Raw genomic sequence first — 18,003 nt, 5'->3', positions numbered from 1 at the left:
ATTGATGTTTGGTAAAATTACAATGGAAGCACTTTTTTCGCATCACACGAGTCACAAAAGTTGGAAAGTGTTGAATCCATAATTGCTGACACCAATTTCCCAAAAATGCAGCATACGCAGCTACTTCCAGGCGCAGATGCTGAGCTCTTCAGTGATCTTTCACTGCGGTTTTAAGTATCATGCTATACTGCGGTTAAACAATAAAAATATGACCTAAAATGGCCACCTACCTAAATGTATGCACATCTAGAAATGAGCATGTGGGTTTCCGTAGTGTAGTGGTTATCACGTTCGCCTAACACGCGAAAGGTCCCCGGTTCGAAACCGGGCGGAAACATTGTTTTCCTTTTAGTTCAACATTTACTAAATGTAAAGGATTAACCACCTTTCATATTCACCATTTTGTGAGAGTACTTCCAAACTAAGTGCAGCTCTTGTCTCTTATTTGACAGTAGCTTGATCAAAACATAGGAAATCAAGCAAATTCATGCATCTGGTGCATCAACGCGTTTTGGTTCCGATCCCAATAAGTGCGTAACAAGAAGTTACTGTTTGAATCAAAAAGGCAGAATCGGCTTCTCAAGAAGTCAAGCAAAGAAAAAAAAAGAAAGAAAATGTTTCCGCCTAGTTTTGAGCAGAAGGCCTTTCATATGAAACCACCACGCTACAGAAACGTTAAGAAAACACCAGCAACCCATCTACTAACCAAACATACATGAGAAACTGGAATGAATGAAGCGGAAAACTAAAACAGTGGAAAGATCGTAGAAATCAACGTTTGAAAAGGTTTTATTTTTTGGATGCAATATATTCCTCCATATGACATCTTTACGCCGCATCTGCATTCTCAGTAGCTTTGACCTTCACATACATGTGAATGTGCGCATGAATAGGTGAATGTTGTGATATATACATATGTAATTGCGGGCCATTTACTATTTCTTGTTGAATCTGCTGCATTTCAGCTAATAAGCTTATATCTTAACAAGAGGCTCATGTTTTGATTAGCTTACAATGACAGGCACTGAATTGGTTTGGCAACTCTTGGTTTCCTAGCAAGAAAGAATCAAATAAAAACAATTTCATTAACATGTGAGAGAACCAACCATTGTCTGTACTCACTAGAACTCCGACTAAGTTAAAACAAGTCCATTGAGCTTTTGCCAGAGAAGTCCTCATCACTGAGATCAGTGTATAATTAAGGCTTTTAAATGAAAGACGGCAACTCCTCCGTTTGTCTATATTGCAACACGTTTACAATATGCCAAAATAAATTCATCCTCCCCGTCGGGGAATCGAACCCCGGTCTCCCGCGTGACAGGCGGGGATACTCACCACTATACTAACGAGGAGTGACCTGAAGCACAATGGTCATGTAATATATTTAAGCCTGCCAGATCCTCCCCGCTGAGAATTGTTTAGCTAAACGGCCCTAAACCGTTTCCCATTCATTTCCAATGGTAGTCCTAAACCACTACGGACGCAATATATTTTTGACCACTATGCCGTGGTGGCGCTGTCCAATCTCATGTCCGGGAGTGACACGCCCCCCTCCTTGCTTGGATTCAGAAGAAGGCAACTTTCCGGCTTTTCGACTGAGATTTTTAGGAGAAATTACCGGCGTTACGCGGAGAAGGGGAAACATATCAAAGAAAAGCGATATCTTCACATCCATCCTTCTTCATTTTATTAGGTAAGTGATGCCGATGGATATAAAACATGTTTTTCGTCATGATCGCGTCTTTTCGGCCGAATATATTACATGTAGCGGGAGCGTTACTTCGTACTACTACGGTGTCTGGCGTTATCTAGTTTTATAATTCGTCTTCTGATTTAATGTTATATTTGGTGTATTTGTCGGTGCCTGACACTGAAGCTGAATTAAAATCATTCTGATGTCTTAAATATTATGACACTGCCTAACAAACCGCAACTATTGTCATTGCTACTGTATGTACAGTATGTTGGACTATCGTATCATGCCAAACGTATGATGATGATAAAGTCAGCATTTTTACTAAATCATATATTCCATTTCAATCTGTCAATTTATTTTGTGAGTTGATCAAACACGTCTCTTTCAAATCAGATTATACTCGTAAATGGAGATCTGATTACAGTAGAAGTAAATAAAAACATAGATAAAAAATTATATCTTATGTCCCTCTTGACTTTGGGTGTATTTGTTTTAATACATTTCTAATTAGGCCATTTCCAGACTCTAGATAAAATATTTTTTTTCCACAACAAAACCTTGTTTTATTTATGTTTTATTTAAAAATGGAATTTTATTAAAATGTACTGTTCTACATTGATTCGCTCTAATGTATTAATCGTAACATTTAAAGAAAATGTATTTCAAAGGTTTTAAAGTATTTTGTTTAATACCTGATTCATCCTTTTTTGCTCCACACCAGGTCAAAATGAAGAAGACCATTTTTTATCCAGGGAGACGAAGTGTGGTTTTCCGCAAGGGGCCTCTTGGCTTCCTTCTTCAGGATCCCTCTCCTGAGGCCAAGAAGATAAAAAATAATCCCAGTCTGTGGGACAAGTCTGAGCCTAAGAGAGAGGATGTTGTGCGGCAGAATGCTTTGACTGTGGTCCGGGAAAGAGGAGGGGATGTCACAGATGTGTCAGAGGTCCTGGGAGATTACAGCCTCCAATTTGGAAAGTACAAAGGGAAGTGTTTCCGATGGCTCTTGGAAAATGATGCAGGTTACACTTTGTACCTCATCAGAAACCTCCAGAAGGAGGAGGAAGCTGGGATCTGTATAACTGAGAGCCTTAGCAAAGTCAACCTGTTAACTTTTGTTAAATATGCTCTCAGTTTTAAAGAGATTAAAGATGCCCTGGACTATGAAGCCAGCAAAATTACAGCAGCCTCTTCTGAAGATGACCAGCTGGTTGGTTTTGGCTCTCGGGCCAAGAGCACTTGGAAAGAAATTTGGGATGGAAGAGAAGATGGCTATGCTGATTTCATACTGAAGAAGAGCTGCCTTCATGGGACCAGGATGCAGAAGCTGCAGCAGTACCTGCTCAAGAAAGAAGAAACAAACCAAAAGGTGTCTTTCTTGCGGACAGCCTAAGTCTCGTTATGAGACTTCTGGCTCCTCCGTTCACATCTTCTTTCAGTAGGGGCCCGTTAAGTACTTTTACTGCTCTAAAAAGGTTTATGATACATACGCTGCAGATGGACTATCAAAGCCCAACATGACCTTTGAGGAGTTCTCCACCACCACTTTTTTCCTAAAGGAACTCCTGGAAACCAAGAAGCGGGTGGATGAGAGGGCTGAAAAGAAAAGAAAAAGAACAGAACCTCAGCCAACTGGCCGGGTTTGCAGGTTCTGCCACATGGACCTCAAACAAGGTCCCAACAGCCCACACATCCACTCTGGGTTCCCTGGTGTGGCAGGGAAATACATATATTGTCCTGCAAAGGTTCTGTCCATGTACAAGTCTCAGGGTATGGCTAAGGAGATGACTTGGAAGGAATTCTGCAAATCACCTTTTTATGAGGCAGAGCGACAAAGATGGGTGGCTGAAAAGAAAAAATAAATATTACATGGTTCTATTGAGATGTTTAGGTATTCTATTATTATTCTATATTCCATATATTTATATAGATAAAAAAAAATCTAAATATGCTGTAAATATGGCAAGATTTTATATTGTAAAAAGTTGAATATGTAAATATTTAAACTGTTGTTTGCCTCTGTTAATACAAAGTAAATATAAATATGTCAACAAATGTGCTTCTTTTTTTTTTTTTTTACTAAATTACACATGATGTGAGATCAATTTACACTATGCATATAGAATATAATTTATTGACTGTCAATGTACATTTATACAAGATTTAAGATCAGTTCCAAAATAATCCATTGTTTTGGAACTGGTCTTCCAAAACAAGATCAGTTCCAGAAATGGAACCATATATTGGTAATAAACCAATATAAAAAAAGGAAACAAATAAATAAATAAATAACGAAACAATGTATAAATTTGTTTATACATTTTTCATAAGAGTTATGTGGTTTTTCCATGAGTGGGTGGAAGTAATGGTTTATAATTTTGCATGACTGGCATTGATTATTGATTATAAATATTTATTTTTTAGAATATAAACATTTAAAATAGAAAAGATTGGGTAAAGTAACATAAGCTTCTGCCGGAACTGGGAATCGAACTCGGGTCTGCAGGCATTTCCTGTTTTGCATGGTGTCGGCGTATTACACCTATTCGCGGCTGGCCCCCGCGGGGGGACATGGTGTTCTCTTTTTAGTCGCGCGGACCGGTCAGCCCTTCGCAATTTTGCTGCGGACCGGGGAAGGGGAGGGGGGAGGCAGTACTCCGATGTTGTTTTGTTACTCATTCTGCTGCAAGTTGGCGGCTCAATTTTGACGCGCAAGACGTAACTGGTAAAATCCGGTTTAGGATTTTCACAATAAAAGATCCGGAAGTGGTTCATTATTTCTTGCTCGGCCCGGTACCCAGGATTTCACGTTCGCCTAACAAATGAAAGATCAGAGAAGCATGTGTCGGAACATTTTAATGAACTATTCCAGCAGTGCGAACAGTAATAAATATAACTAAAAGAAAAGATGTTTCCGCCCGGTTTCGAACCGGGGACCTTTCGCGTGTGAGGCGAACGTGATAACCACTACACTACGGAAACCTGTAAGTCACTGTCAAGATCACCTTTTAAAAATACTTTTAGATAATTTTTCATAAAACGTAATAATGGATTCAAATACGTTCCACTGTGCAGCCCTTATGTCTTTTTTTTCTGTTCCGATTTCAATTAATAGTATCGCCAAAAACGCACAGTTGACTCCTAAAAAGTTCAAATCTTCAATAAATTGTTACTGTGGACAGGGTAAAAAACTCACCCAACCATCCTTGTACTCCAGTACACCATGAAATCAATGCTTTTACTTCCTGTCTGTTGACGAATAACTGCATATCTTCAACTATTTTGTATCTTACTTGTAATGAGTCGGGCTCTCCTGTGACTTTTCACTGTAGTCAAACACATACCGTCGGATAGTCACGACTACCAAAGTCTACATGTATTCATTACATATCATGGGTTTCCGTAGTGTAGTGGTTATCACGTTCGCCTAACACGCGAAAGGTCCCCGGTTCGAAACCGGGCGGAAACATCTTTATATTTATGTTTTGTCTGAGAAGTATGTTTATGTACATTTTAATTAACTATTCCAGCATGATAGAAAAGCATAAGGGGAGAAAAGCAACAGATTAGAATTGGGTCACTTCAAGATGCAGTGCGAACGCAGCCTATGACCTATTTCCAGTAATAAATAACTAAAAAAAACTGTTTCCGCCCGGTTTCGAACCGGGGACCTTTCGCGTGTGAGGCGAACGTGATAACCACTACACTACGGAAACCCATGGAAACGCCTGCCCACCCACTCACCTTGTACACCAGTACACCATGCCGTGAATAACTACTATTATTTCATGTCCGTTGATGAACAACTACATATCTTCATCTATTTTGTATCTTACTCGTAATGAGTCGGGGTCTTCTGTGACCTTTCACCTTAGTCAAACATACCATCGGAAGAACACCCTACAAAACCCACATGTATTTATTACGTACCACGAGTTTCCGTAGTGTAGTGGTTATCACGTTCGCCTAACACGCGAAAGGTCCCCGGTTCGAAACCGGGCGGAAACATTGTTTTTCTTTAAATTCCACACAAAACTGAACCCTCGCTCTGACGCGGTTCACCTTTCACGGTCTCGGTACTTCACGGATTTTTTTGTGCAGTTTTTTTCACAGTGCATTGTGTTCTGCGTCCTGATTGGCTAAACAGTCTCCGCGCTTCTTCTCTATGTACCCTAACGTGCCAATAACGTTACGGTATTTAAATATACGTAATACAGCTTGGCAAATTTTGGCAAATATTCTTGCCCAGAAGAAAAAAGAGCAACAACAATTACCGATAACTATGTTCTTCTCTCGAAAAAAAAGGCAAATACAGTTGAATGGCAAAGTCTGTCTATGTCTATGTCTCCTATTTAACAGGAGGTTGAAAGAATAGAAAGAAAATCAAGCAAATGCATGGAGCTGGTTTCGATTCCAAACCCAACAAGTGCGTAACAGAATTACGCCCTTGACAAAACTGGTTTCTTGAAAAAATTTAAATATAAAGATGTTTCCGCCCGGTTTCGAACCGGGGACCTTTCGCGTGTGAGGCGAACGTGATAACCACTACACTACGGAAACCTATAAGCGACGATCAAAATCACCTTTTAAAAATACTTCAAAATATTTTTTTTTAAAAAGACGTCATAAAGGATTCAAACACGTCCCCCTGCGCAGCCCTTAAGTATTGTTGACTCCTAAAAAATTCAAAATCCTCAATAAATGGTTACTGTGGACAGGGTAAAAAAAATTGCGACCTATCAGTTAATTTCTAAAGTACCATTTTTGATTAACATATCATCTCAACAATTAAACCCACCAGTCCAACTACCATGTTTAGTTAAAAAATTATGAGTTCGTCTTTACATACTAAAATGTTATTTCTAAATAAAAAACTGTAACAACTTCGAAGTCGACAAAGTCAGTAAAGCTAGCTTAACCTTGTAGCTACTTCACCTCGCTAACCCGAATTAGCATCCTGCTGTTTTTTCTTTAATACTCAGTAAAAATACACGTAATGAAACATATTTCTCAAATATTTGTCCGTCAGTTTTCACCACAACGCTCCAGCTCCACATTATTCCAAGTTTGCGAACGCAATATAAGACTTCCGGGCAAAAACTGGCATAATCATTTCAGGTAACTTCAAAGCTATGCGCATTAATCCCCCTCTCACTTGGCACTTTGGCTCTGTGTACGTCCGCACACACCTGGCTCTAAGGCCGCCGTAATTTATTATGTAAAAGTGAGTCCTTAGCTCGGTTCCTAAGCAATTTTCTTTCAGATCTATGCGAAATCTAATGAGGTCAAGCGAGATGTGAAGGAAACACACGAACACAACCGAAATTGACTGACCTCAATTAGTCAGATTTGGTTGTAATGGTGAGGTAGGGCAAAAAGCAGATCCCACAAAATTAAAAACTAAAACTAAAACTAAAATCTTTAACCACGATAAACTGTTATTACCCGAAATGTCTGTAGAAAAAAAAATACAATAAAAGCAACATGTAGTTAAGGTCTATTTTATTGTGATGGATGGATACTTTTTATAGGGTATCGGAGTAAATGGGGCAGAATAAAAGTAAAATTTATTGAAATCTTTTGGTCCTAAAATTGAAGAAGTAGAAAACTTATGAAATATTAAACATGCAAGATGTTGTGTCTTGATTTATTGTCAGATTGTTGGATTTTAGCCTTGGTTTAAATGTTTTTTTTTTTACTTTTTAAAACACCGAACCAGTTTGTTTGAAGCACGAAGTGCCTTTATTGTTTTGTATTCTGTTGCTTTAAATCAAACCACGATGGAGACCAATAAGTGGACTGACTGTAAAGGTTAGAGACATCATGCTGCTCTGTTATTGGTCAACACCATCAGCTGATTAATGGCTCAACGAATCGGAATCAGTCAAATTGACCCAGATTAAAAACTTTATATAAAGAACAAGTTGTGACTTTTACTGAAAGTAACTGATCACTGTTTTTAGTTTATCGGCTGCAGAATCATTATATTCAGTCCAATCTGACCTGCCGTCCCAGTCCGTCGTTACACCTCACACACACACACACACACACACACACACACACACACACACACACACACACACACACACACACACACACACACACACACACACACACACACACAGAGAGAGAGAGAAAGAGAGAGAGCTCGGCGTTCAGCCAGCAGGAAACTCCTTATAAGGACTAGAGGACATCCGCTGGAGCGGCAGGAAGCACCATATTTGGGCTGAAAGCTGTGTTGATTTTCCTGTAGGGAGCAGGCTGAGCCGGTGGTGACAAAGTCTGATCCCATTGGCTGTTTGACACACAAGTACACACGCACACACACAAACATAAACACACACACACACAGGATTTACTTCTGACATAAAAGCCTGCAGAGAGAGTCACTCTGTAATCTCCAGAATATTTTTTATACTGATGTTTTAACCTAAAATTTCACTAATAACACCAGTGTTATTTTCTTTCAGCTCAGTTTGAGAAAGACTAAAACCTTTCAAAGAAGTGTTACGTTAACAGGGCAGTACCATGTATTTCCCAAGCACATAAAGACATTTTATACCACTATCCTCTGTGTTACCTTTAGTTGTTATAAAAATTATGTATATATCAAATTTTACTTCCTTATTTACCGCCTAGAAATTGGACCTCGGTGTGGTTTAAAAGACAGAGGCCATCAGGACATTTTCCCAACATGGCTCCACTATTAACCCTATCAACATTTTGCTCTGAGCAGTAGCTCCTATAATGACCTCAGCACCTCCACCAGCTGTTTTCTAATTGCTGCAGGCTAGTCTGAAGGAGCTCAGTGGGACAGAGCTGCATCTCGAATGCGGGGCTAGGTCCAACAAGGCGTTTTGAAAGCTGAATGGTAAAAATCTTCCTCAAACATGCATGAAATGATCAGCAACCTGTTTGTTGATTGAATTACTTTATAGCATGACGTAAAGCTAAAAGCAGCTGATCTTATGTGATTTGTGTTTACATTTAATGTTTTCTGTCGTCTTGTGATCTGAGTGGAAGCAGCTAGAGGGAAACCAGAAAGCGGACGCAGTGTCAGGATTTAAACGGGTTTTATTTTCCAGCGTGTAAACACACAAAAATCCCATAACCTACTCAGTAGGCGAAACACCACGTGCACGCTCCTGCACGTTCACGTATGTACAGTATCCACATGTATGCACAAAAGAGTCCAGGCTCAGGGCTCTGACCGGCAAGGTAACAGTCTGAGGTCAGAGGTCACGACGGAGTACGTCAGCAGATGTTGGAGCTGTGGGGGGACGGCAGCTCTGACAGGGGGCTTCCCATGGGGGAGGAGCAGGACGACGAGTACAGGTGGGGAGAGAGGGAGGAGGCGTAGACCTGGGGCAGCGAGGGGGGTGACGGCGTGGCGACAGAGGTGCACGGCGTGGCGGCGGCGCTACAGTCCGCCCGGCGGTCCCGCTGCCTCTGGTGGATCTTGGCGTGTCTCTTGCGCTCGTCGCTGCGGGCAAACTTGCGGCCGCACTCGGCGCAGGCGAAGGGTTTCTCCCCGGTGTGCGTGCGGATGTGCGTGGTCAGGTGGTCGCTGCGGCTGAAGTTGCGCATGCAGATGCGACACTGAAACGGCTTCTGGCCCGTGTGGACGCGCACGTGGCGCGTCAGTTCGTCGGAGCGTGAGAATCGGCGGTCGCAGCCGTCAGCGGGACAGGCATAGGGGCGCTCGTGGGGTGGCGTCTTGCACTGCCGCCCTGCTGGCAGCTTCCTGCTCCTGCAGGTGGCGCCCTGTGGCTGGAACTGCGAGGAGAAGGCTTTAATGGTGGGCAGCGGCGTGAGTGGCGGCAGCACTGGCTTCTGGTCCACCTCGGCATCCGGCTGTGGCAGCAGGTAGTCCGGCAGCATGGGGATGGGGGCCGGCTGGGCGTAGGGCGGGGCCTGAGGCGGGAAGGCCTGCGTGGCAGGGGGAGCGTCGCCCGGAGGAAGCAGCTCTGACCCGTACGCCGGCGTCACAGAAAAGATGGAGGTGACGTCAGCAGAGCCGCAGCTCTGAGAGGCTGATGGTGATGTCACTGATGATGTCACCAAAGAGGAAGAAGTGGCGAGACTGCAGGAAGAGGACGGTGCCGCCATGCTCACCAACCCGGACAGTAAGCTGAGCAGGGGCTCCGCCCACTGACTGCTAGCGGCAGTGGCGCAGGAGGTGGACGGCTCGAAGGAGAAGCGGCCGCTGTAGGCGAGGCGGGGGGTCAAGGGAGGCAGGCTCTGAAGGTCAGGGAGGTCACACAGCGAATCTGAGGGAGCAACACAAACAGGTCAGGCACATCCTCACATCTGATTGACTCTTACCGGAACATCATGATTAATCTCAGCTCTAACACAGAAATATCACCATCCATCTTTACACTGAAAATTTATTTTTACTTGTTTCGCTTAACATCATTTTATTGAGTTTACTCACTTTATCTATATTTCTTTATCAATATATCATGATGTAAGAGGCAACTTTCCTGTCTCGGTAACAAATGTAGCTGGATGATAAATCATTCCAGAAGATTTTTCTATAAACAATGATGTTGTTGTTTTGAGGCCATTTTCCAATTATATAACATTAAGGGCATATTAATGCAAAAACACATTCTCAAAGATCAATAAACCCTAGAATGAACAATTAACACAGGAACTGGACACATTTTAAATATCCAAAATAAATAAATAAACAACAGAAATGTCTAAATTCAGATCAAAGCACCAGAGTGAAAACGTTTATCATCCAATTTCTGGTAGAAAGAAATAAAAAGAAATCATGCAAAAGGAAATTAATGAGCTCGTTGTAATTCTTGTGATGAATTGAGTTGATTACTTATTAAGTATGCACAACCTCTTTTCACGCTTAACCGCTCATGAAAATAACTTCTTGGGTTTTTTTGTTTGTGTTGTTTAGTTGTTTGGTTTGTTTTGGTTGCTCACCTGTGAACTCGCTGGGCTCGGAGCCCAGCAGCCCGGCCGCCTCGGCTGCAGACGCGGCGTTGTGCAGCAGCATCTGCAGCTCCTCCAGCTTCGGGTATCCGTCCAGCGGTGACGGCGGCGCCGGGTGTCCGAAAAGCGGCTCTGAGATCTGGAGTGCGGACAGCAGTAGCTCCGCTTTGGTGGCCGCCATCTCTCTGGAGGAAGAGGAGGAAGAGGAGGAGGAAGCGGTGGAGCTCCGGTCCTGCGGCGGGTCGGAGTCCGCGGATGAGCCCGGCGGAGAGGCGCTCTGGCGGGGCAGGAGCTGCGGCTGGGTTCGGTGGTGCTCGGAGGAAGCCAAGGCTGGAGTGTGGCTGGTTCTGGTTCCGGGTGTGTTCGGGTGTTTGTTAATCACCGCGGGACTTAAATGACATCAGGAGTTTTGGTACCGGCCGCTCTCAACCTCAGCTTAACTTCTGTCGGAACCTCAATGAGGATTCCCGGCTTTATAAAGTCTCCTTCGTGACGTATGTTCCCAAATATGGAGGGAGGAAGCCCATATATGGACACACCGGGAAACTCTGGGCCCAGTTTCCGGGTGCTGCTGCGCTCTTTGTGCTGCGCTTTTCGGACCGCGGACACGCAGGTTCGGTTCAGACCCGAGCCCGGCCGCCGGACCGAACCCGGAGCGCAGTGCAGGCGGCATAGAATCCGCCGCCATGGCCGGAAACCCCGTAGACACGTCACATCTTGTTTTCTCCAGACTCGACGTCACGTGGAGATATTCCAGCAACGTCACGACTTCCTCGAGCCTTATTTGGGAGTTTTCCTGTCAGACCGTTGATCTGAGAGCCAAAGCCATCCTGCAGCCCAGCTGCTGATAAAAAAAAAATACAAATACCCGAGTGTCTGACCGCTTTTCAGAATAAAAGCTTCCAGAGCCGGGTTGTGAGAGTCAGTCATCAGAGGCTCCCAGCGTGTCCCCGGGTCTGGAGAAGAGGATTCTGGGAAATAACAACAGAATTCAAAAGATGAAACTAACGTATACGTTTTATTCTCCTGTTTATATTCATTTATAGTTTATCCTGGTGGTTTTCTGGATATTGAATACTATGGCGTAATGTCATAGTTTCATTATGCACTGCCTCTCTGGTGTTATGTTGAAGGAAAAATAAAAACAATCTCAATCTGAATATCAAAACGTTTCTCTTTTTTTTATCTCGCAAACTTTCAATGTTTGGAGCTCTGATTTTTTTTTCTTTCTTCCTAGTAAGTTTCTTTGATTAATCTCAAAATTTCAGATCTTTTTTTTTTTCATTTCAATTTAGGGGGCTTAGAAATAATCTTGTATTTTCTGGAAAATTTCAGAGATTAATCTTACAATTTGTCATTGTTTTCTAGAATTTTGTTCAACTTTTGGAGCTCAGAATTTTTTTTGTTTATTTTAGAAATTGTTTTGGATTAATCTAAAAATTTCCGATGTTTTTTTTTTTTTTTTTTAGCAAATTGTTATTTGGTAGTCAGAAATTTAACATTTTCTCTAGAATATTTCTGAGTTCAGTCTCAAAATTCCTGAGTTTTTTTGGGGGGGGTTGGCGGAAATGTACTTTTCTTACGTCGGCTGAGCAAACATGGCTTCCACGGCTCTGCGTGGGTCAGGACTAAATAATCACCATAGGCTCCCAGAGGTCCCAGACGGTATTTACCTGCTGGGTAAATTCAAGAGTAAACACGCCGCTTCCCCGTCTTTTTTTTTTTTTTTTTTTTTTTTTTTTGTTGTCACGTGACTTGGGGTTGAATTCGTTGCTATGGTGACACAGTACCAACACAAAAGAGCTACTGCGACCTAAACTTTACAGGAAAACCTGGATCTGCGCAGAGGACGGTCTGAATAGGACAGGTAAGGCTCACCTGGGGGACCATCTCAGCAGTTACAGGTGCGTCTGAGTGACGTCACGTCCGCGGTAGGTTGATTTATTTCAGTTTAAAGGCTGGAGCTCTCCTTTAATCCATGCGGAGTGATTTGTTTCATAAGTTTACTTCACTTTAATCCAGAAATGTTCATCTGTGGGGACACAGTCCAGCTGAAATCTGCTGGATTGACATTTGTTCAGCAGACAGTCAATGACCTAGGGGTGTTCAACATGCGGGCCACGGGCCATTTGCAGCCTTCTCAAGGTGCAACTCTGACCTGCAGGCGTAGGAGGCTGATGCAAATGGCCACTTTTTCATCTTTAAAGGTTACATTCCTTACAGATATATAGCATGTATAAAAAAATATTAATATGTTATTAGATTACTATTTATTAGCAAAGTGTTTGCTTTTTTAGTTTATTATTGAGAAGAAATTAAAGAAGGCACAAAACCTAGTTTTAAAAATGTTGGAAAAAATATAACATTTTGTGAGCCCAACTGCTTTCACCAAACGTTTTGGGCACCGCTGTCCTGATAAAAGAGAGCTGTAGCCACAAGTTTGGTGGAAGGAAGAAGTGTGTTCAGCTGAAGAGTTTGGTGGAGATTCAGAAAGTGAGGACTGAAACACTTGAAGTTCTGCTGAGTTGTTGCTCTTCCCAGTTTTAGGAGATCAAACCCAGAAGGTTGTGAAGCTGCGGAGGCAGCAGCAGGAGGAGGAGTCATGCCGAAGAAAAAAGGGAAAAGAGAGCCGCTGACGGAGGAGGAGAAACTCCTGCAGATGCAGCAGAGAGCTCAGGCGGAGGAGGAGATGGCCAAGAAGAAGGAGGAGATGCTCTTGCTGTACCTGAAGGTAACACCACCTGGAGCAGGATTAGCATGTAGCAATTCATCCAGGTCCAGGTTGCAAACTGGTGAAGGAAAATGTTTAGATCAGAGATTACAGCAGATTATAGCCAGTGGTGGGCACCGCTAACGAAAACATTAGTTACACTAACTCTAAAGCGCTATGGCAACATGGTGCTTAGGGAAGCTAATTCTAAAGGGCTATATGAACTTGGTGTTTAGTGGAAGCTAATGATTAAGCACTAAATGTATCTGCTAATAGGTGATTAGCAGCAGAGAGTCCATCACTTATTATAAGAAACAAAGTGGCAGGTTCTGACCCGCATCTGGACTGAACCAGGAGAAGCTCCAGAAGGAGCAGAAGAACACGGCCGTGAACCTGCTGAAGCTGACAGAGAGCTGGAGGAAGGTGCTGCGGCAGACTCGGGACAAAGAGCTGCTCGCCGAAGCCATGGTGCACCAGCAGACGTCTGACAGGAGGCTGGAGGAGCTGAACTTCATCATCCAGGTGAGGAGCTTCCCTCAGGTGCGCCTGGCGGCCCTACCTTCTCACTGGGACTCTGTTTGTGCTGCAGAAAATGATGCGGGAGCTGCAGCAGGGGCAGTGTCAGGCGGACCGGGTGCAGAGCAGCCACCTGCAGCACGTGGAGCACCTGTGGGAGCTGCAGGAGAAACACCTGAAAGGTCTGCATCAGCGGTGGGAGAGCAGCCTGCGGGACCTCAACGTCATGTGCATCAACCAGGAGTAGGTCACACAGGCCCACACCATGCTGCCACCACTACCATGTTTTACTGCTGAGCAGGTTTTCATGCTTAGATTTCTTCAGAGCCTGTTGAGATCATTCAACCTACTTTGTGTTGCCAGACAGGTTTTGTTTAGGAGATTTCTGGGTTCTGCAGGTCAGGCGATGATCTGTTGGACCGGTCGGTTCTGAACTGTCTCTTTTGTCTGCAGGGTGAAGGCGCTGGACGACTTCCGGCAGCAGAACCTGGGCCTGGTGGACCTGTACCTGCCTGCTCAGATGCATGACAAGGCCATGTTTGAGTACCTCCAGAAGGTCCAACAAGAAGTCGTGGATGTGTACAAGAACGCACACCAGGACCTGGTACAGAGCAGGAATGCTTTTCTGTCCTCCTGCCTGGCCCTGGGGCGTGTCTCAGCTCTGCCTCTTGTCTCTGGCCATAGGACGCTCTGAGGACCGAAGTGAAGAACCTGGAGGACGGATCTGCTCTGAACCGTGATCTTCTGCAGAAGACCAGAAACAGCCTGATTGAGCTGGACCAGCGGAACGCCAGAGAGCAGCAGGAGATCAGCATGGAGCTGAGGAACGTCAAGAGGCTGAAGGTCGGTAGATGTACTAGGAGGTTTGTAGACCTACTGGAAGGTTTGTAGACATTTTCGGAGGGTTGGTAGATGCTCTGAAATGGTGACTTCCATATGTGAAAAATATAATAAGATACATAACTTATAAAGTAATTATCAGTTTTTATGCACCACAAGTAAATTTTAGGAAACCTATTTAGGCCAACCTGCTCAACTTGTCGCGGATCCCTTTAAGGTTCTGAGCCTCTGATCTCCTCCAACAGAACAAAGCCATCAAGCTGAGACAGCAGATCTTTACCTGTCAGGCTGAGAGGGATCTGATGCAGCAGAACTGGAACTTCACCACAGACAAGATCAACCAGAAGTGTCGGCATCTGCAGGAGCAGCTGGCACGAGACCGCCAGGAAGCCAGGCATAAGCTCACCATCCTCAGCATCCAGGGCGCGGCCGCCACCAAAAACCTACAGGCTATCATCACCAAGGTGAGAGCACCCTGACCGAGCCCCACGCCTCACCTGAGACTCTGCTGATCCCCCTCTGCTGCGCTGTTTCAGGGCGAGAAGGTCCTGCGACTCTCAGAGCTTTGCCGCAAGATAAAGAAACAGCAAGAGATCATGCCAGGAACATCAGAGGACAAACAGAAGACCTGCACAGCGGAGCAGGTAGGGCAAACCGGACCGACCCACTGGACTGAAACATGGCAAGAGTGTTAGGTTCAGCAACAAGGTTCAGGTCAGAGTTCATCACTGCACCCAGAGTTCAGCCTGATCTCTAGTTTCCAGCTGTAATAACTGAAGCTGTGGGTTGACTCTAGATCTATAACGCTAGATCTATAATGCTAGATCGTTCCTCTTTATGTCCAAAGATAATAACTTCAGTTTCTGTTCATATGGAGAGTTTTGGCACATCCACAGATTTATCTGTTCTCAGGATCTGTTCAGTGATTGGATGGGGTCAAAGGTCACCTGGTGACATCATAATGTAGAGCTGTGTGTCATTTGCATAATTATGGTAGCTGATCTGATTGTTATGACCTGAGCCAGTGGGAGCATATAGACATTAAATAAGAGGAGTCTTAGGATGGAACTTTGGGGAATCCCAAATGTGACTTCTGTCTGCTCCGATAATTTTTATTTAAAAATCTACAATTTCCCCAGAAGGAAAATTCCAAAGGGGTTAATGAGGTTTCTATTTATCTATTTAATAAGTTTCTGCTTGAAACAAAGAAATCCCTGTTCTTTATGGAAGATTCAAACCAGTCCAGGTCTGGACTGGATAGTCCAACCCAACTCTCCAACAGTGGTCAACCGTGTAAAGCGCGGCGCTAAGGTCCAACCCGGTTCTGTTTCTGGATGCAGGAGGTCCTGGAGCTGCAGGACCCGCAGGAGCTAAAGGAGCAGCAGCAGTTGCAGGAGCTGCAAGATCTGCAGCAGCTAAAGGAGCAGCAGCAGCTGAAGGAGCTGCAAAATCTGCAGCAGCTAAAGGAGCTGCAGCAGTTGCAGGAGCAGCAGCAGCTGAAGGAGCTGCAAGACCTGCAGCAGCGCCTCAACTCTGCCCTGCTGCACCGGGAGGCTGTGAGGAAGCAGAACCAGATTCTGAAGCAGGATAACCAGCAGCTGCAGGTCCTGCTGAAACACCGTGATGACATGCTTGACGGACGCCACACCCCCCTGCCAGCTCTGCAGCCGCCGGTCGAGTCCCACCGCGCCGCCGGGGACATGCACCACAACATCCTGGAGGCTGCGCACGTCGCTAAGTACCTGGTGGACAGCTGGAGCTGAAGGCCAGGTCCAAACGGTCCCTGCAGAACTCTGCAGTACAGCAAAGACCTCAACAACAAGCTCCGGCCTGGTGACGGGTCAGAACCAGAGCAGTTCAGTTACGGTCTGAGGCAGGATGGGTTAAAAATAAAATGTTGAATGAAATGTTCTACTACTCGGGTTCGTTCTTCCTCATTAACGACTGATTTATTTACTATAAAGCAGGGGTCTGAACCTCCAGTCCTCGAGGGCCGCTGTCCTGCAACTTTTAGATGTGCCTCTGCTGCACCACATCTGAATAGAATAATTAGGTCATTAAGGCTCTGGAGAACTGATCTACACAAGGAAGAGGTAATTAAGTCATTTCATTCCAGTGTTTTGTACCTGTGGCACATCTAAAAACTGCAGGACTGCGGCCCTCGAGGACTGGAGTTTGAGACCTGTGCTATAAAGCTTTCTACATGTCGTAATATTTCCAGAGACACTGGTGTCTTTTGGACCATCACTGGCTGCTTAATTGAATTAAAATTTAAAAAAGCTTTATTTGATCCCAACGCTTAGAGAGATCCGGCAACCTGACTTCTCTGACTGGGAGGAAGCCAGAATACCCAGAGAGAACTGGTGCAGAGACGGAGAGAGCATGCACGTCAGCTTCTGTGTTCGGGGACAAGCGGCTCGGTCGTTTCCAGTCTATTGGAAATGGCATTTTACACTCGGTGCAATAGATTAAAGACTGGTCTTAAGGATGTTATTTCTGAAACACAGACAGGTTTTATGTCCAAAAGATCCATACATGATAGCATCAGACTGGTGCAGGATTTACTCCAGTACAGTGACCTGATTGAGGATAAAGGCTTCATCCTTTTCCTAGACTCCTACAAAGCCCTTGATATGTTGGAACATCAGTTTCTTTTCAAAGTTTTACACTTGTTCGGATTTGGGCCAAACTTCTGTAGAATAATAAAAAGCTTTTATAACGGCACCACAAGTTCAGTTGCACTGCCAAACGGTACGTCTCCACGGTTCACCATTAATAGGGGAGTAAAAACAGGGCTGCAATATTTCCCCCTTTCTCTTCATCTTGGCTGTGGAAGTGATGAGTATTTTCATAAAAAAACTCAAATATACCTAAATTGAAAGTTTTAGATGACAAAATTATAATCAGTCAACTAGCTGATGACACCACAATTTATTTTGAAGTGTCTAGACCACAGGTGTCAAACTCCAGTCCTCGAGGGCCGCTGTCCTACAGTTTTTAGATGTGCCACAGGTACAAAACACTGGAATGAAATGGCTTAATTACCTCCTCCTTGTGTAGATCAGTTCTCCCAGCCTTGCTAATGACCTAATTATTCTATTCAGGTGTGGTGCAGCAGAGGCACATCTAAATGTTGGAGGACAGCGGCCCTTGAGGACTGGAGTTTGACACCCCTGGTCTAGACCAAACCCCTAAAGTACTTGAGTTAATTAATACTTTCTCCAAAGCATCAGGATTAGCCTTAAACCTGCAGAAGTGTGAACTGATGGCGATTCATGGCTCTGATCTG

At 44.2% G+C, this 18,003-nt stretch overlaps 3 protein-coding genes and 7 non-coding genes across 10 annotated transcripts; 5 read left to right on the top strand and 5 right to left on the bottom strand.

The window, feature by feature from the left end:
- The first annotated feature begins 264 nt into the window (after positions 1-264).
- Positions 265-337, top strand: trnav-aac. The gene has a single exon. It is a non-coding gene; the product is annotated as a tRNA-Val (tRNA).
- A 943-nt stretch (positions 338-1,280) lies between these two features.
- trnad-guc lies at positions 1,281-1,352 on the bottom strand. Its single transcript has one exon. It is a non-coding gene; the product is annotated as a tRNA-Asp (tRNA).
- Positions 1,353-1,427: 75 nt separating this feature from the next.
- Positions 1,428-3,654, top strand: LOC111610122. Its single transcript, XM_023342707.1, has 2 exons — positions 1,428-1,693; positions 2,418-3,654. The coding sequence occupies exon 2, from the start codon at positions 2,424-2,426 to the stop codon at positions 3,084-3,086; it is 663 nt and encodes a 220-aa protein (XP_023198475.1). The 5' UTR covers positions 1,428-1,693; positions 2,418-2,423; the 3' UTR covers positions 3,087-3,654.
- A 948-nt stretch (positions 3,655-4,602) lies between these two features.
- Positions 4,603-4,675, bottom strand: trnav-cac. The gene has a single exon. It is a non-coding gene; the product is annotated as a tRNA-Val (tRNA).
- A 414-nt stretch (positions 4,676-5,089) lies between these two features.
- trnav-aac lies at positions 5,090-5,162 on the top strand. Its single transcript has one exon. It is a non-coding gene; the product is annotated as a tRNA-Val (tRNA).
- A 174-nt stretch (positions 5,163-5,336) lies between these two features.
- On the bottom strand, positions 5,337-5,409 carry trnav-cac. The gene has a single exon. It is a non-coding gene; the product is annotated as a tRNA-Val (tRNA).
- A 219-nt stretch (positions 5,410-5,628) lies between these two features.
- trnav-aac lies at positions 5,629-5,701 on the top strand. Its single transcript has one exon. It is a non-coding gene; the product is annotated as a tRNA-Val (tRNA).
- Positions 5,702-6,180: 479 nt separating this feature from the next.
- Positions 6,181-6,253, bottom strand: trnav-cac. Its single transcript has one exon. It is a non-coding gene; the product is annotated as a tRNA-Val (tRNA).
- Positions 6,254-8,749: 2,496 nt separating this feature from the next.
- LOC102229961 (early growth response protein 1-like) lies at positions 8,750-11,112 on the bottom strand. Its single transcript, XM_023341722.1, has 2 exons — positions 10,640-11,112; positions 8,750-9,963 (listed from the first exon to the last, which is right to left on the bottom strand). The coding sequence occupies exons 1-2, from the start codon at positions 10,827-10,829 to the stop codon at positions 8,948-8,950; spliced, it is 1,206 nt and encodes a 401-aa protein (XP_023197490.1). The 5' UTR covers positions 10,830-11,112; the 3' UTR covers positions 8,750-8,947.
- Positions 11,113-12,521: 1,409 nt separating this feature from the next.
- On the top strand, positions 12,522-16,621 carry LOC102230224 (coiled-coil domain-containing protein 65-like). The gene is made up of 9 exons (XM_023341933.1): positions 12,522-12,552; positions 13,190-13,379; positions 13,713-13,880; positions 13,948-14,117; positions 14,328-14,478; positions 14,559-14,717; positions 14,960-15,178; positions 15,251-15,358; positions 16,055-16,621. The coding sequence occupies exons 2-9, from the start codon at positions 13,251-13,253 to the stop codon at positions 16,475-16,477; spliced, it is 1,527 nt and encodes a 508-aa protein (XP_023197701.1). The 5' UTR covers positions 12,522-12,552; positions 13,190-13,250; the 3' UTR covers positions 16,478-16,621.
- The last annotated feature ends 1,382 nt before the right edge of the window (positions 16,622-18,003 follow it).

Source organism: Xiphophorus maculatus, chromosome 11 (assembly GCF_002775205.1).
Source record: "Xiphophorus maculatus strain JP 163 A chromosome 11, X_maculatus-5.0-male, whole genome shotgun sequence".
Lineage (NCBI taxonomy): Eukaryota > Metazoa > Chordata > Actinopteri > Cyprinodontiformes > Poeciliidae > Xiphophorus > Xiphophorus maculatus.
This window is presented reverse-complemented; position numbering and strand designations above follow the sequence as displayed.

Excerpts from the sequence above, each read along its gene's own strand:
- LOC111610122 (XM_023342707.1), top strand. The coding sequence starts at position 2,424 with ATGAAGAAGACCATTTTTTATCCAGGGAGACGAAGTGTGGTTTTCCGC.
- LOC102229961 (XM_023341722.1), bottom strand. The coding sequence starts at position 10,829 with ATGGCGGCCACCAAAGCGGAGCTACTGCTGTCCGCACTCCAGATCTCA. Across the intron at positions 9,964-10,639 it reads CGAGCCCAGCGAGTTCACAG|ATTCGCTGTGTGACCTCCCT; the intron begins GTGAGCAACCAA and ends TTGCTCCCTCAG.
- LOC102230224 (XM_023341933.1), top strand. The coding sequence starts at position 13,251 with ATGCCGAAGAAAAAAGGGAAAAGAGAGCCGCTGACGGAGGAGGAGAAA. Across the intron at positions 14,118-14,327 it reads GTCATGTGCATCAACCAGGA|GGTGAAGGCGCTGGACGACT; the intron begins GTAGGTCACACA and ends TTTTGTCTGCAG. Across the intron at positions 15,359-16,054 it reads AGACCTGCACAGCGGAGCAG|GAGGTCCTGGAGCTGCAGGA; the intron begins GTAGGGCAAACC and ends TTCTGGATGCAG.